Raw genomic sequence first — 16,591 nt, forward strand, 5'->3', positions numbered from 1 at the left:
TATGAAAACAAAACTTTTCAAGTCTAAAAGGAAGATATTGTTGCTTTCATTTCTCTGTATTACAATAACACCTACAGGGCCCATTGTGCTAGGTACTATGCAGTATATAGAAAGACTTGATTCCTATCCCAAAGAGGTAATGATATTATGCAGTCATATGATCCAGTAAAGTGCGCAACTTAATTCTACAAAATTGTTAAATCTTTGTCTATTTGTATTTTTAATGTTTACGCTCTTTTTATTTTAAAAAAATTAAATCCTGCTTATTGCAACTTGTTAGTTTTAACTGTCAGCCTGTTCTTATTAAAATCATTTTATAAACCATTGCCTTTTGCTGTTATTTTTTTCTAAACTATAGGTGCATCAGTTAGGCTGTGAGGCAGTTATGCTGCTATTGGAGCTCAACCCTGACCAGAGTAACCTCATGTATTGGGCTGTGGACCGATGTTATACAGGTTCCAAGAGGGTAGCAGCTGGCTGTTTTAAAGCCATAGCCAGTGTGTTTCAGAACAGGTACAAGAGAGATTTCCTAAACTTACAACTCAGATTTCCAAACTGCAATTTTAAATAGAATTAATTTTTTGTTTTCTCTTAAATGGACCATGTTTTCCTTAAACATTTCAAAGCATTGAACTATATTGTCCTATACAATACTTAAACTAAATGAACTTACTTTTGCTTAGCTAGTTCAAAGTTAAAATAGCTACATATATTTTTTAAATGTTTGTTTAACTGATATTTATAATCCTCCTCTAGGGATTACCAGTGTGATACAGTGATCCTCCTAAATCTGATACTGTTTAAAGCAGCTGATTCTACTCGGGGTATCTATGAAGTTGCTATGCAATTATTACAGGTTTGTGAGCAAATTTCATTTTAAAATATTTTATGCTTAAAAAAAAAAAGAATTTATCTTGTATTTTTAACAAAGATATTTTGGCATCATTCAGCTTTGTTTTCAGCAATGAAATGCAGAGTGCATTATTTTTGTTGCATTTTTAGTAAAGATTTAGGGCCAGATTGTCATCTGTTGTAAATCAGCACAGGTAAATTGACTTCAATGGATCTATCTGGCCATTTACACTAGCTGAGGATCTGGGCCATATTGTTTCATAGCATCTTTTTAAAATATAAAAGCTAGATAAAGGTTTTCAAGTTGGCTCTGTGAAAGAGATGGTGCATAGCAGTGCCATTCCAGGATTACCACACGGAAAGCACAGTTCCTTCTCTGCACCCCACTTTCTCCAGCAGGATAGTAATTTGTTTCAGGTCCTTACCATAAGGCCAAGGCTTTGCCTACTTCTCACTCATCTAATTGTAGGAGGGAATAGTGTGGAAAGTATCAACATCTACTTACCCCTATGCTCCCAATCCCAAGATCTGGGGAGGCAATGCACCTTACTTTGTCTTACGTCTCTGTGTGGTCACCTGGCCCAGGCCACAAATGGGTGGGATTTTTAATAGTGCTCACTGATTGCTAAACTCTATTCCCCTTCAATTAAATGGGAACTTTTACTGTTGACTTCAATATGAGCAGAGTTAGGCCAACACTGAGCACTTTTGACATGCTTCCCTCTGTCCCTATGTGAGTGTCACTGCTTAAAATCAACCAAACTAAAATAAAATAGTGCCACCAGCTGCTTTACTAGCTTTGCCGCTTCAAACCTGACCTACACTGCCCCTGAGAGTCCGGTCTTAGGCCTTTTCAGAACAGGAATGATATTAGTCTTGGAAAAATTGTATGGTAATATCTATTTGTATTACTTCAACTTTCACTATGGAAAAATTATATTTTAATGCTATAGTATGTGAAAATAGAACTTTGAAATTGACAGCGATGACTGCTCTCAAATGGAATGAGTCCCAAATGACCAAGAATTTATGACTCTACTAAGCTGCAACACTTTAAATGGTGGCACAGTATATATTATGTTTCCTCAGAAGATAACCATGTAAAGAAGTTTTTATCAGAGCTCTGTATTTAGCTTCAAATATCTGAATTTCATTGCTGCAGATCTTGGAACCTAAGATGTTTCGCTATGCTCACAAACTGGAGGTTCAGAGAACTGATGGGGTACTAGGCCAGCCTTCTCCTTTGCCACACCTGTATTCTGTGTCATATTATCAACTGTCAGAGGAATTAGCAAGGACATACCCTGAGCTAACTCTTGCTGTCTTCTCAGGTACAGTAGAGCACTTAAACAGGGTGGTGGTAGTTCTTAAAAACTTTGAATCCTTGTTTTCATTAAACTAATTACAGGTAGGTCACTAAGCTTAAACCAAAGAACTACAAATGAATTTTGGGTGGAGGAGACTGAATTTATTATGTGACTATTTTTTTTTATTTTATTCAGATTTGAAATGTAATGTTTTTTTAAAGTGAAAATGGAGTGAAACCCTGTAAATTATTCTGATTACCCCACTAATCAATCTGTGAGGGATCACTCATTACAGACATAAGTTTTAAGTGTTTTTAAAAATTCTCTCTTCTCTGCCCTTACCCCATCTTAACATTTCCTTATTTTCTGTAACTATCCTAGAACACATCAGTTTGTGACATCTTAGATACAGTGGCTTGCAAGGATTTTAATGATATTGCTGGTACTTCAGGTCACAGAATGACTTACTCTCAGATATCTAAGCAAACAAAGATATATTAGGAGGATATTGGTAAGGGACAGAATTTCAAACCATTAGTTATTCAGCATAGAAATAATTTTAACTCTTATTGATCTAGGTGGAAGAATCAATTAACACATTTTTCTGAAATTAAAAAATTTGAATTTAGGTTTTCAATTCACCTTCAAGTGATAAATTAATTAATGGAACACTGTCAGACTTATTAAACTTAAACAAAGATCTTGTTAAAGTTTTTCTACACTTATGGATCTTGTTTTTCAGTTTGTACTGAAAAACAGCTGATAAAAAACTGACTGTAATTGTACAAAATCAGTTTCAAAAAATAAACACTGAAAAAACATAAAATGGCAGGTTTACTTGAAAGGAATTTACAAGAGAATTCACATGCTGATATATTCTGTTCACTGTAAATTATAACCCATGTCACTTCCTTTTCTCTCACACTGTGGTTCACTTCTTGGTAATGCAGCAGTGTGGTAAATTGCTAATTTTTTTTACATGCTTTCGATTAGTTTAGTAATAAATGATGCATATCATAAACAAGTCTCTTAAAACTTTTGCTTATTTTTTAAAACTTATGTTTCATTTTTATTGAAACAACTAATGTTGCTTAAATTTATGCAATCAGAATTTACCTTATAATGTTTTTAGACACTTACGTGCTATTGACTGCAGTAAAAATTAAATATCAAAATAAATACAATAAAAATTGAAACCCAAAATTAAAAACCTTGTTTATCCTGCAGTTTTTAGTTCCATAATTAAGTGAAATATTTTATAATAATTTGAAGTGAGATGAAAAGAATCTTGATTCTCAGTTTGCATCAATATGAATAGATCAGTGCATGAAAAATATTTCTGTATTCAATCTAAATCCCACAAAGAATCCATCTGCAAACATCTTTGAGAAGACCCCTTTAACTTTAACAGAACTCTGCAGATATATAAGGGTGCCTATGGATGGCCTAAAGAACAACAATCTGCATCCTGCCTACGGAGACATTACATGCTTGACTGGCAGCCTTCTAACCTCCTCATTATGAAACCAGACAGCTCTGAGCTCTGAAAGCATGCTGAACCATGGACCTGCTGATGACTATATAAGCCTGACAAACCAGACATCTGCAGATCCAGGGACGAGCATCGATTCTCCAACACTTGAGGAAGCATTAAAGGCCATCCAAAAGTTACAGACTGGACATGCTGCCGGATCTAATGGTATTCCATCTGAGTTATTCAAAGGTGCCTAGGAACAAGTGTGCATCAGCCTGCATAAACTGTTCTTAGAAATGTGGCATCAGGCAAAATATCAGCAGAATGCAAAGAGGGCATCATATGTCCTATAAGAGGTCAAAGGATCTTGCACTGAGTGTGCAGCAACAGGTCAGGCCAGTCTCATTGTTGTTGGTCCCTGGAAAGATTTTTGCCCATGTTCTGCTTGGTAGGATGCAACCACTCCTTAACAGACATTGTCATTCACAGCAATCAGGTTTCACTTCAGGGGATCAACAATGGACACTGTCCTTATCCTCCAGCTTCTGCCTGAGTTGCATGGAGAATTTAACCACTTGCTTCATGTGGCATACATTGACATCAAAGCAACTTTTGATTCGGTTGACAGGTCAGCACTTTGGCTTGCAGTGAAAGGAGTTGGTGTTCCAAATGTTCTGCTAAATCTGGTGTATGATCTTCACACTGATACATGTGCAAGAGTGCTCATTGGTTCACAGAGTTTGCTGCATTTCTACACACCCTCAGGTGTGTGGCAGGGATACATTCTCACCCCTGCACTATTCTTTTGCACTATTAACTGGATATTAGAACTTTCCACTCCATGTGTCAGAATCAGGCTTAGTCAAGAAGTGTTTACCAATCAAGACTATGCTGATGACACTGCTTTGCTCGTGAAGAAATTGGAGAATTTCAGTCCTGTGCTCTTAGGTCTCCAAGAGGCCACCCACACTATGGGATCAAACATCTCATGGCAGAAGACCAACGTCCAGAACCTTGTAGCTTGGCCACCAGAATCTGAAGTTCACATGGGGTTGAGTATCATGGAAGGTGCTGATGAGTTCATCTACATAGGCTGCAAGCAGAATTCAGTAAACCGAATGTGCTTCAACCAACAGACTCTGATGGTGGGCTGAGCTCTGCCTCTTTCAGCAGAAACTTAAGCCTGGCCTCTTTGTCTTTCTTCGTTCTAGGCTTAAAGTCTCTGCAAATTTGACACTGAACCCTTACATGAGTCTCTCCAAGGCACTTCAGGCTGCTCACATGTGGTTCCATTCACCAGTATTGGCTTCTTGCAGGAGTGGCAGGGTTTAAATCCTGGTAACTGAGACATGCCCCAGCAATGGTACCAGTATCCAGGAACAGGATCTGAAGTGTTTGATACAGTTAAAAAGAAAACTTATAATTAACCAAAAACAAACTACTAAAACAGGTACAAATTATATACAAATAAAAGGAAAAATTTTTTTTAAAAAGGATACATACTCTAACAACTGTCATGTGAAAAGGAACTGAATGGGTCAGGGATGGCGCAGTCTTTATAGCATCACTCAGAAACATGAAGCAGCAGAGGGCACTTGAGCCGCCCTGATAAGGTACCAATGAGGGGAAAATCTCCAACAGTTGTGTACTGGGTGTGCCCATGCCTGAAGTAGAATGGATATGTGCAACATATTTTGAAGCAAAGTAGTTACGAAACAAATTAGTAACTCTTTCTTCTTCAACTAATAGGTCTTGCCACCTCCTGAATAAAGTCCATATCTCACTTATAAATGCAAAAATGCTTTTGTCCTGAGACATAGTTCAGGATCTGTCAAGCCTGTGTGCTACCTGTATTGCTATATGGGTCAGAAACTGGACTCTCTTACAGGGAGACTTGGAACAACTAGAGGCATTCCATATGTTCTTCAGTGCCAAATCCTGAGCCAAATAGTGGTTTGACTTTTTGAAAATGTCAGTCTTTCAATGATCTGGCCTTCCTTTAGTCGCTCATTATATTCAAAAATGGTATTGCACACTCTTTGGCCATGTCAACAGGATGAACAAAAACACTCTAGCACACTGTACTCTCCAACTCTTCTCAACACTTGAAGACGTCCACACCTTGATTCAACCTGGCACAGCCCGCAGAGCTGTCCCAAAGATTCATAGTTACACAGGATTGAGCCAGATCTGGAAACCTGATTAACGATGCCTGGTGCAACACCATCAACTGTGGTTGCTCTGGCTGGTGCAATGGTCCTTAGTAGACTGTTTGCTGGGCAGATTTCTTTGAAAGATGGGGACCCTGTACAGTGTAGGATTGTTTTTGTTTTTCTTAATATATTTTGGGCTACAGCTGAGACTGATAGTGAGGAGGGTTCTGTGGTTAGGTTTTTGTAGAGAAGGGGTAGTTCTGTTTTTAATGGCTAATATCATAGAGCCATAACCTACTCAGTAGAACCCGGTCCTGCAAAGATTTAAACATGTGCTTGACTTACGCAGTGGATGAAATCCTGGCCACTCTAGAGTCAATGGAAGTTTTGCCATTGACTTCTGTTGGGGCCAGGATTTCACTCTGTGACTTCAAGGACAGAAGTCTTTGCTGGATCAGGGCTTTAGACAATTTTAAGATACTTTAAGTAGCTTCTTTTCACCAGACAACGTTTGAACTGATCCTTTTACTTTATAACTGACTATCTTGTCTGTTAGATTAGTAAATATCAAATATTTAACCATAATATATTTTAATTGATTTTCAGTTTAAATTGTCATTGAAATTGATACATCATTAACTCTGTTTTTAATAAAGAGAGGTTCAATGTATGGGCTTCCTTTTTCATAATTTGACAATTTAAGTTTTATTTAATATTAAATATGAATGTATCAGTTGATACTACCTTCAGCATTCCAACTCTGCAATATAATTTTGTTCAGCAAAACGCCTATTCAGTTGAAATCTACAGCCCTCCTAAGGACTGAGGACAAATTTGTTCTCTTTTAAATAAAAAATAGCTTCAATAACACTATTAATTTATTCTTGTATGAGATATTAAAACTATAAACATACTACTACAGAAAATTTTCTAGTAATTTTTATGGATTTGCATTTTATATATGTATTTATTTTTGAATAACAGAGGTAAGCCAGAGAATTCAAACAGCACATCCTGCTGGAAGACAGGTGATGCTGCACTATTTGCTACCATGGATGAACAATATTGAGTTGGTAGATTTAAAACCTTTGCCAACAATACGGCGTCAAGGTGAAGATGAAGAAGATTCTTTGAAAGACAGAGAACTGATGGTAAACAGCAGGCGTTGGTTACGAGGAGAAGGCTGGGGATCACCACAGGCTACTGCTATGGTTTTGAACAATCTGATGTATATGACAGCAAAGGTAAAATCCGTCTCTTAATGTCCCTTCTTGTTTGATTTAATGGATTTTTAAATCCAGAATAGTAGGAAACGCAGTGCAGGGCTACTGATACCAGTTAGAGAGCTTTTATTAGCAGCTGTTTTAGGCAGTATGAAATTTTGAATTATCCTGGTTGACAGCTTAAGCAAAAATTTTCAAAAGCCAATTCTCCAAATTACTTGTGGGTATTGGAGCTACCGAATAGTTTAATGAGCATTCTGGGGAATATTAGAGGAAGCATGTGGCATACTATTGATCCTATAGAAATAGCAACAGGTTATTTTTAATAAGAATATCTTAATGATCACAGGCTCAAAACTGCTGTCCCTTAAAATAGATATCTAGATAGAAAACCCCCTTGTGTAACAGTAAAAAAAAAAAAAAAAAGAAAACAAAAAACCCCAGGAAACCTGCTTCAAAACTAGTGGTGAGAGAACCACAGAGATGTCTCAGATTGTGTCTTTTGTTTCTTCATTCTCCCTTGTTGATTTGTTTGTTATTCCCTTTCCTCCTGCCTCCAAGTAAACAATAGGTTTTCTTTATGTCCTCCCTACATTTAGTAGACTACATTTTCTCCCTCCCTCCTTTTATCCCCCTAGAAATCCTAAATTCTGCTGGCATTGTGGGAGGGTGGGATGCGAGAGAGATGGTGGTGTTGTGAAGCTAATCTTGTTGCTGGTAACTGAATGAATGCTGTCCTTGATGGAAGGTATTTATATTATTGAACTTTACAAAATGTGTATCTTAATTTTGTTTTCTAGTATGGTGATGAAGTAGCATGGTCAGAGATAGAGAATGTCTGGACTACTCTAGCAGACAGCTGGCCAAAGAATCTGAAAATAATTTTGCACTTCTTGATCAGCATTTGTGGTGTGAATAGTGAACCCAGCCTCTTGCCTTATGTAAGTGCTTGATACTACTGTCTTCCCTCACTTTCTTATATCTTTCAATTTTATTTTATGTGTTTAGCAACTCTTCATTGAAGACCACTAAAAAGATAAATAGTAAAATATAAAGGGTCATGATACCACATTCTAATACAGTATGACAGTGGCATACCGAGGGTCTCTGGCGCCCAGGGGCCAAACCTACATTTGCACACCCCCCAGGCCTCTCACCCCCCGCGCAGGGCAGGAGGGGTCCCGGCACTGCTCCCCAGCTGGCCTGGGAAGGGAGGTCTGTACCAGCAGAGGGAGGGGGCAGAGGCTTGGGGGGCGCAAATGCAGGCTGCCTCCCCCTCCCTGCATTTACCTGGCGCATGGTGCCTGCCTCTCTCGCTGCAGCCCAGTGCTGGCTCAGTGCTGTGACCAGTCTCCCACTTTGCAGTCCCTGATGTTGACATGTATGTTCTCTTTCAAATTATCTTCCAAAATGCAAATATTCTTCCAGGCAGAAGACTTGCTCTTTTTGGCATGGTTCTATATTTTTTAATTAATACCTCTATTCAGAATTGCATGATTTTTAATACTATGTTGTACTCCCTCTTTCTTCTCATATCTTATTACCATATTCTGTGTTCTTGCACTACCATACTGTACTGTATCTTTAAAAGAAAACTCAATTTTGACTAGGAATTAAAAAGATAAAGTATTTTTCATGACTGATAAATTAATAAATGAATAATGGAATACTGCAAGGGCTGCCTACTGACCTGTAGAATTGTGGAAATCTTCCAAGGATGGAGTGGTCATATTTGTGGGTGGACACAAGGGATTACAGGGTGAACAGGCCAGTTTTACCAATGAATTTTGAGAGAAGAGCAGTGCTGTTGGAATTTTGTGGAGTAATCATTAATAATAAGGAACATGCTTCCAGTAATTCCTTCCTGTTTGTAATGAGGGAGTTCCAGCTCAACCACCTCACATCACAACCCAGTATAATCTTATATGAACCAAAGTGATGACAAAATAACCCCCTATGGTACCCTACATTAGAGAGCCTGTAGAGCAATTGTCTGCCACTAACCTGTGAGTTCACACAGAAAAATCAGAATGGAGACACTGAGGATTGACTCTATCCAATTTTCAGGATCTCTAGATGCCCCAAGATAAATTCAAGTCAGAAGCTGCTGACAGTGGTAAAAAAAATGAGCAGTCATTTTATCCCTAGCTAGAATAATCATTAACTAACAGTCTTTTTCTGTTTCTCAGCAGCAAGTTGGAAGAACTTTTTTCTTTTATTTCTTAAAGAATATAACTTACAATAATTTACTGAAATAAAATCTCAGCAAGATCCCACATTGATTTAACATGCAATTAATAATATATTTCTTTAATTAGTTTTTTAAGATCTTGTTGAAACATACAAGGGACTCAGAAACATCTGGAGAGTTGAACATATGCTATGTTGCAATATTAGCACTTGAACAAGAAAAGTGGTTTGAATAATATAAGTAAAATAAAGTTCACACTGTACCATCATTAAAAGGATGCTGTATAACACAAAAGTGTAGGTTTATTATAACATGTTTTTACAAAACCTAATTGAAATGTTTTGGATTTTTTTAAAAACCTATTTCAGTGAAATCATTATTTTTGTTTGGATTTAAACGTATCACTGCATCATACACAACAAACATGAGGCTATAGTAATATAAGAGAATCAAAAAGTGAAACAGGTTAGAAATAGAAGTGAAACTTACATTTTCATTTTCATTGTCCAACTTAAATGCAAGAAGTAAACAATGACAATAAATTATGAAAATTAGTGTGTACAGTTTTTAAATATTTGCATTTAATATTAATAATTTAAGCGTTTTAATAACACTAGTAAGGAATTTTTTTAAACCTTCATGATATCTCAATAAAATATCTTATCTTTGTTTATATTTCTGATGTTTACACCTAATGACAGATATATAAGCCTTTATGATTTCTTTTAGAACTAGAATATGTTACATAAATCTTCAGATGCAATGAGTAGTAAATGGTATGTATCTAAAGGAAAAGAATCACCTTCTGTTTTTTCCTCACTTTTAAAAAACAGAAATATAAATGAGAGATTGAATTTATGTTTTTAATGGCAGGTGAAGAAGGTTATTGTTTATTTGGGTAGAGATAAAACAATGCAACTTTTGGAAGAACTGGTGAGTGAACTACAGCTTACAGATCCAGTCAGCTCTGGAGTCACTCATATGGATAATCCACCATATTACCGCATCACTTCCAGTTACAAAATTCCTTCTGTCACTTCAGGTGAGAATTCGTTTGATTAGGCTATTATTGTGTTTCAGTGATTATTTTCTATTGTTATGAGTTAACTGGAAAATCTAAACACAGGGCAGTCACAATAGATGTAATATAAACAAATAAAAAAGTTTTGTTCTTTTTAATTTTTAAAAAGCAGCCAGACTTACTGGTACAATTAAATGTCAGATTTGCTATTCCTTGTGCACACAAAAATCTCATTAATGTTAAAGAATGCAGGACTGATCTTCATACAGATCCCCTTTGCATGAGCCTGTGTGTATGTTAAGCTTTGTCTGCACTCAAAACTTGTACAAGTTTAACTAAATCAGTTTTTAAATTAAGTTAGTTAAACTGGTGGAAATTCTTAAATCAGTTTACACAGGTTTATAGTGATGTAGTGTAAATTGGTAGCTTACTGACATAAGCAAAATCCATATATGCCTGTGTAAACTTATGTAAGAGTGTCAAGATAGGAATTTGTACCAATTTAAATAAATAATTAAAAACAATCTTAGTTAAACTAATGCAAGTTTTATGTGTAGACAAAGGCATTGGATTCTACAAATTAAACAAACAAACAAACAAACCTGAAGACTTAAAAGGACACTTTATGACATATGCCTCAGTCCTGTAGCATGCTGAGCACTCGCGCTCTTATCCAGCAAAACACCTAAGCATCTTAATTTTAAACACATAAATAGTCCCAATGACTGCATGTACTCAAAGTTAAGAACCTTGTAGGACTGACCCCATGGATCTGGGGCAGATTCACCTAGTTCAGGCACTGTGGGAAGACTGCCTTCTGAAAAGCCCCTCGCCAGGTCCGTCACAGGGCATAGGATAGAGACATGTCAGCAAGGCCACATTATGCAGTGCTGCAGCTTCTAGACAATACTGTGGCTCATTGACAGCCTGGGGAGTCTTCTATAACAAAGGCAGGCCCCCCTAAATTATCCCAGGGTCCTGTCCAGCTCCCAAAGAGCCCAGGCCCGTCACATTTGATTCCTTCACTTTGGGCTGCAAGTTCTGTGCTGTGCCTCTTAGAGATGCAGTACAGAATCTACCATTGTCTTTATGTCCATCACTAAAGTTTTATATTAAAGTTGCCTAACACTTTCTGTTACAGCCCACAATTTTATATATTCATAGCAAGTTGGTTTTAAAAAGAAATAACTTAATACTAGCTCCAGTACAAATATAATATTTTTGCATTTTAGTTTCTGGTTTATGTTGTGAATTAACTTATGTCAGACCCCACTGAAATCTACTTTTTAAACGATGTCTGCACTTGTGGAGGCATCTAGGGTATATGTAGCTACACGCTGCAGTGAAAGGCAGTCTGTTCCCACACTTACTGGGGTGTGTAGATACAAACTGCAGTGACAGTCTCTGGAGTGGGGGAAGCAGCTCCTGACTGCCAACACCTTTCATTGCAGCAAGTAAAGGCTCTGATGAGGGAATCAGCAGGGAAAGGCTCTGGCAGCTCCCTGCTTCCCCTAAGCCTTTCCTCACTGCCTCTGTCCTACCAGAACCTTTTGGTGTGGCGAGGAAAGGCTCTGGCAGGGGGAACTGCCTGAGCCTCTCCTTGCCACAGAGAAAGGCTCCGGCATCAGGGAGGCAGTGGACACTACATGGCTAAATATAGTAGTGTAGACATAGGAGACACTGCTTCGGTGTGTTAAGAGTTGTGCGGGTTATATACCCTAGGATTCAGGCAAGTAGGTCACTTTACTTGCTTAAGCTGTGCCTCACCGTCTTCACTGCTCTTTTTATCCATGCTAGCTGGGTGTGCAGTGTCTGTACTCTAAACGCTGTTGTTAAGTGTAGACATACCCTTAGAGATGTGTGGAGTACAGCATATAGGAAAGGAAAGAATACATATCTAAAACCTTTTACAGAAAATTAACTTTCTATTAAATGCACACCATAAAGACTTGAACACAAATCTTTCATACACACAAACTAAACACGTTCGTTAGTACTATTTGATAAGCATTTGTGATCTTACTATCAAAAATTATCAGGATCTCTGGCGTAGTGAAAATGTTTGAAGCAGTCCATATTTTTAAATTTAAATTGTAACTATTGTTTTTTACATTGAGAATAAATACTTCTCAATTTATATTTGAACATATTGCCACAAAGTGTGACAAAAACTTAAGGAGTGTCTATACTGAAGTAAAATACCCATGATTGGCTTGGGTCAGCTGACTTGGGCGTGTGGGACTATAGCTGTGGGGCTATAAAATTTGAAGTGCAGATTTTCAGAGCCTGGGTTCCAGCCAGAGCACAAATGTCTACACTGTTATGGTACAGCCTTGCAGCCTGAGCCTCAGAAGTGCTAGTCAGCTGCCCCAGGCCAGCTCTGAGTGTTTTACTGCAGTGTAGACATACCGCTAAGGTATGTCTTATACAGTACTACGTTAGTACACAGAAAATACAAATCCAGTATTTGTAGATTATACATTGCATAAACTTTTCAGTTTTTTTAGCTATCCTAAGCTATTTTTCTCTGTCCTTTATTTACAGGTACCACTTCCAGTAGCAATACAATGGTTGCTCCCACAGATGGCAATCTTGACAATAAGCATAAAAAAGATAGTATTGAAGAGAAGTAAGTATCTCCCCAATGAGCAACAATACTGAGTTCTTAACTACTGATAACTAAGGATACGATTTGGTCACGGATTCCATGACTTTAACAGACCTCTGTGACTTCTTTGGCTCTGGCTGTCAGTTATGCTTCCCTAAGCAGACCAGTTCTATGTTATAACAAAGCAAAACAAAAAAAGAATTTCAGGTCTAATGGACAGGGCTGCCTGGAGGGCAGTTTGCACTGGACCCCACATTTGAGAGGTGTGACCTCACACTCCAGGTCGCAGTGCTACTCATTGAAGTTTTGCCCACCCACCTTTTGTCCCCAGTCATGACAGAGGGGTAAGAGGGCCACACCTGAGTAGTGCTCGGATCCCATGTACCACATAGTGACACCTGGAGAGGGAACTGGGTCCAGCCATGTGAGACAGGAACTGCTGCTGCCAGATGAATGTGAGGCAGACTCATTCTCCAGCTCTCCCCCAGGCCTCCCCTCAGTGTTTGTTTTTGTACACTTGGTAGGGGGCCTCAGTTTCAGATTTTGCACTGGGTCCCCAGAAACCTCTGTATGACCCAGCTAAAGAAGAGCTCTTCAAATATTTTTGAAGAAGGCATTCTGTGCAAGAGTCTGAACTTTGATTCTAAGAGTTGTAGCACTGAACTTGCCGTCCAGGAGGAGGGACAGCTCAGGTGGCTTTCAGCCATCTTTGCACCTTCCCAATCTTCAGGTACTCTGGGGACTGGAGAGGACTTCAGCTAACATAGACAGTTCTGGAGGCCTGTCTAAGTTCCAGCAGTCTTCCTGGACTGACTTCTGAGCTGCAAAACTGTCCAGAATCTCTGCAGGAGTGCATGCTGCAACCACATTCATAATACGCACCTGGCTTGCAAGTGGGGTGGGGGATCTTTAGGAAGCAACCTTATGGCTGTCTCCCACAGTGCTTGTGCTAGGGGAAAAGACTTGTGCCTGTACTGGCTGGAAAAGGGACTTCTAAGGCTCATTTATGCTGCTCCAGCCATTTTTCACAGCATAAAAAAAAAGGGGCCAGAGTGGGTGGGGGACAAAGATCTCAACCTGTGCATATCTTTATCAATTCATATATTGACTAAAGGTGAATGATAAGATCAACTCGAGTGTAGTCTCCTTTGGGGTAAGAACCATTTCTTGTTATGGTTGTAAAATGCCTAACACACAAGTTCTTAATAATTGTTCTGTTTTCTTTTCAGATAACTATTATCCGCATTTTCAGTGAATATTACCTCTCTGATCGATAAGATTTAATATCATGTTTTAATACAAAATGTATTTAAATACATGTAGATAAACGTTGTATTCAGCTAAATATTAATGCAGGTGTTCTAAAGAAATACACTCTTGCAACAGATTGTTTAACTGAGACACCTGAAGTGAAATTACTAAACTGGAAAGTGCTCCTGACTGATTTACCAGAGGCTGATTGGTTCATTTGGGTACCATATCACAAAAATTTATAATTGTCTTTGTAATAGAAATTATTTTGCATATTATATAGTTACATTGAAAAGAAATACTAGTGTAAAGCACTGAATTGGTATGTAATTTTACCACAAAACATGCCTGTTATTAACACTTGTGTATTCATTTGTTCAGCTATGTACATCTAGACATCTACAGTGGGTTGAATAGTAATTTGAATCGCCAGCATCACAGGCTGGAATCTCGCTACAGCAGCAGCTCTGGAGGATCATACGAAGAGGAAAAAAGTAATATATTTTTAAAAATCTTTAAGTGGAATTTTCATAAAATTTAAAAACTGTTGGGTAAAGATTATAGGACAAATTCAAATGCATTCAGAGAGTGTAACCAGGGACTGTAGGGGGCAAGAGATAAGGCAGGATGCCCAAAAGAGCGTTCCCCACTCCTTTAACCCTAATCTTCCAGTCCTAATGTTGCTGCTGAAGTTGCAACTAATAAAACAGACACTCACTTTCCACAGCAGGATGCAGGACAGGATAAGAAACCAGATGTAGTAATGCTTTCTCCTCCTCTTCCTCTCCATGGTGGGCTGTGAGCAACAGCTTTTGGTTTCTCCTCTTCCCAATTTTCCTTTACCTCCTTTTCAAATAGCCACCATCAGCAAAGGAAGGTGTAGTATACCAATAATTTGGAAACCACTCAGGTTTAAATGCAAACAAGAACAAACTTTATTCCAAGGGTCCTACTGGCACCCCCTCAAGGTTTAGCTTCCTCATGATGCCCACTAGAGCCCTTCCTGTTCCCTCTACTGGCTCCACTTCCAGGTTTCTTAAAGAAGCCATGCCTCATAAGCAGCCATTCCCAAATACTACTTTTTTTTTTTTTGGTACAGCCATACGGTAACAAATTATACAATTTAAACCTCCAAAATTCCAGTAATTCCTTTGGATGTTACACCATAAAGTCCTTCAGCCAACATGGGGAGCCCACAGGAGCGTAAAGGTCTATGCATCACCCTTGGGACACCAACAGCCAGTGGAGGCAGAGTTGGAAGCAAAATTGGAGCCATTGCTGGAACAGGCAAAACCTCTGGGCTTGTCTTCACATACAGCACTGCAGCTGCACCACTGTAATGCTTTAGTGAAGATGCTACTACGCTGATGGGAGAACTTCTTCCATCAGCATAGTTAATCCACCTTCCTGAGAGGCGGTAGCTATGCTGACAGGAGAAGCTCTCCCATCAACATAGCGCTGTCTACACCGGGGACTTAGATCGGTATAATTAGGTTGCTCAGGGGCTTGGATTTTTCACACCCCTTATACTAATATAAGTCTCTAGTGTAGACTTGGCCTGTGTTGGGGCAGGCAGTACCCCTTCCACTGCTGATGGTGCAGTGGGGATTTCCACACCTGCTTCCCCTGTGATGGGCTTCTGTACCTGCGCAAAATTACTGATACATGAATGGGATCCATCGTACAATTCATATGTTACCGCTCTCAAACACTGCATAACCTGCATTGGAATTGAAAGCTGTGATCCAAACTTGGACCCCCCTGCATGATCTGTGTATGTGTATCCATTGCTCCACTGCCAGGGTCTTTACCCTAGTCCTCTGTTTTTCATCAGTGTAACCTTTGGTAACATGCCTGATACTTCTGTATATGGTTGTGAACCTCCTGTGAATCTATATTCTGTGTATCTTTAAGATAGGGCATAATAAGTCTAATGATAAGCACAACTCTCGCCCCAGCATCAGCAAAGCTGGGAACTGACCTATAGATCTTTGGGGAGCAGCCCAGTAATGCTGTAATACTGAGTGGAGAATTTGAGAAAAGGGCAAACCCTGGGACAGATGCCCTGAAGTCTGTTCTTCAATGTGAGATTAAATCTCTCTACACCCCTGTTATCCTAAGGGTGGTACGTGGCTACATGCCAGCTCCCTTTATTTGCTAGGAATTGGGTGAAACAAGCACAAACAAACTGCAGTCTATCAGTAATTATCATGCGGGGATAATCCCACCTAGAGAACCACTCCTCCATCTGATCACAGAGGATTTGTGCTGCAACTAGGCTGCTAGTTGCTACCTCTGGCCATTTGGAAAAAGATTGTAGGCTACTAACAGAAATCACTGATGCTGTGGGGCTGGAGTTATTTCTCCATATATGTCTAGCTGTATGGACTGCCACAGCCTAGGTGGCAGCAGGGTAGGGATCATGGGTACTCTGGCTCACTTATAGTAAGTAAACTAAGTAAACATGGTTCAGAATTTCTGAACAACTCTTCGGTGTGACTATCAATTCCT

At 38.8% G+C, this 16,591-nt stretch overlaps 1 protein-coding gene across 9 annotated transcripts in view; it reads left to right on the forward strand.

Moving 5' to 3' along the window:
- Window positions 1-16,591, forward strand: part of FRYL (FRY like transcription coactivator) — a 385,878-nt gene that overhangs the window by 287,566 nt on the left and 81,721 nt on the right. For all 9 annotated transcript variants that reach the window (XM_067531263.1, XM_067531262.1, XM_067531264.1 and 6 more), the window contains 8 exons: window positions 359-513; window positions 757-856; window positions 2,015-2,183; window positions 6,771-7,030; window positions 7,810-7,950; window positions 10,074-10,242; window positions 12,766-12,850; window positions 14,462-14,574. In XM_067531263.1, coding sequence (XP_067387364.1) covers window positions 359-513; window positions 757-856; window positions 2,015-2,183; window positions 6,771-7,030; window positions 7,810-7,950; window positions 10,074-10,242; window positions 12,766-12,850; window positions 14,462-14,574 — 1,192 coding nt within the window. The remainder of the gene's footprint in view (window positions 1-358; window positions 514-756; window positions 857-2,014; window positions 2,184-6,770; window positions 7,031-7,809; window positions 7,951-10,073; window positions 10,243-12,765; window positions 12,851-14,461; window positions 14,575-16,591) is intronic.

The sequence above is a fragment of the Emydura macquarii genome, unplaced genomic scaffold (genome assembly GCF_026122565.2).
Source record: "Emydura macquarii macquarii isolate MOO-44397 ecotype Brisbane River unplaced genomic scaffold, CSIRO-AGI_Emac_v2 contig_3128, whole genome shotgun sequence".
NCBI lineage: Eukaryota > Metazoa > Chordata > Testudines > Chelidae > Emydura > Emydura macquarii.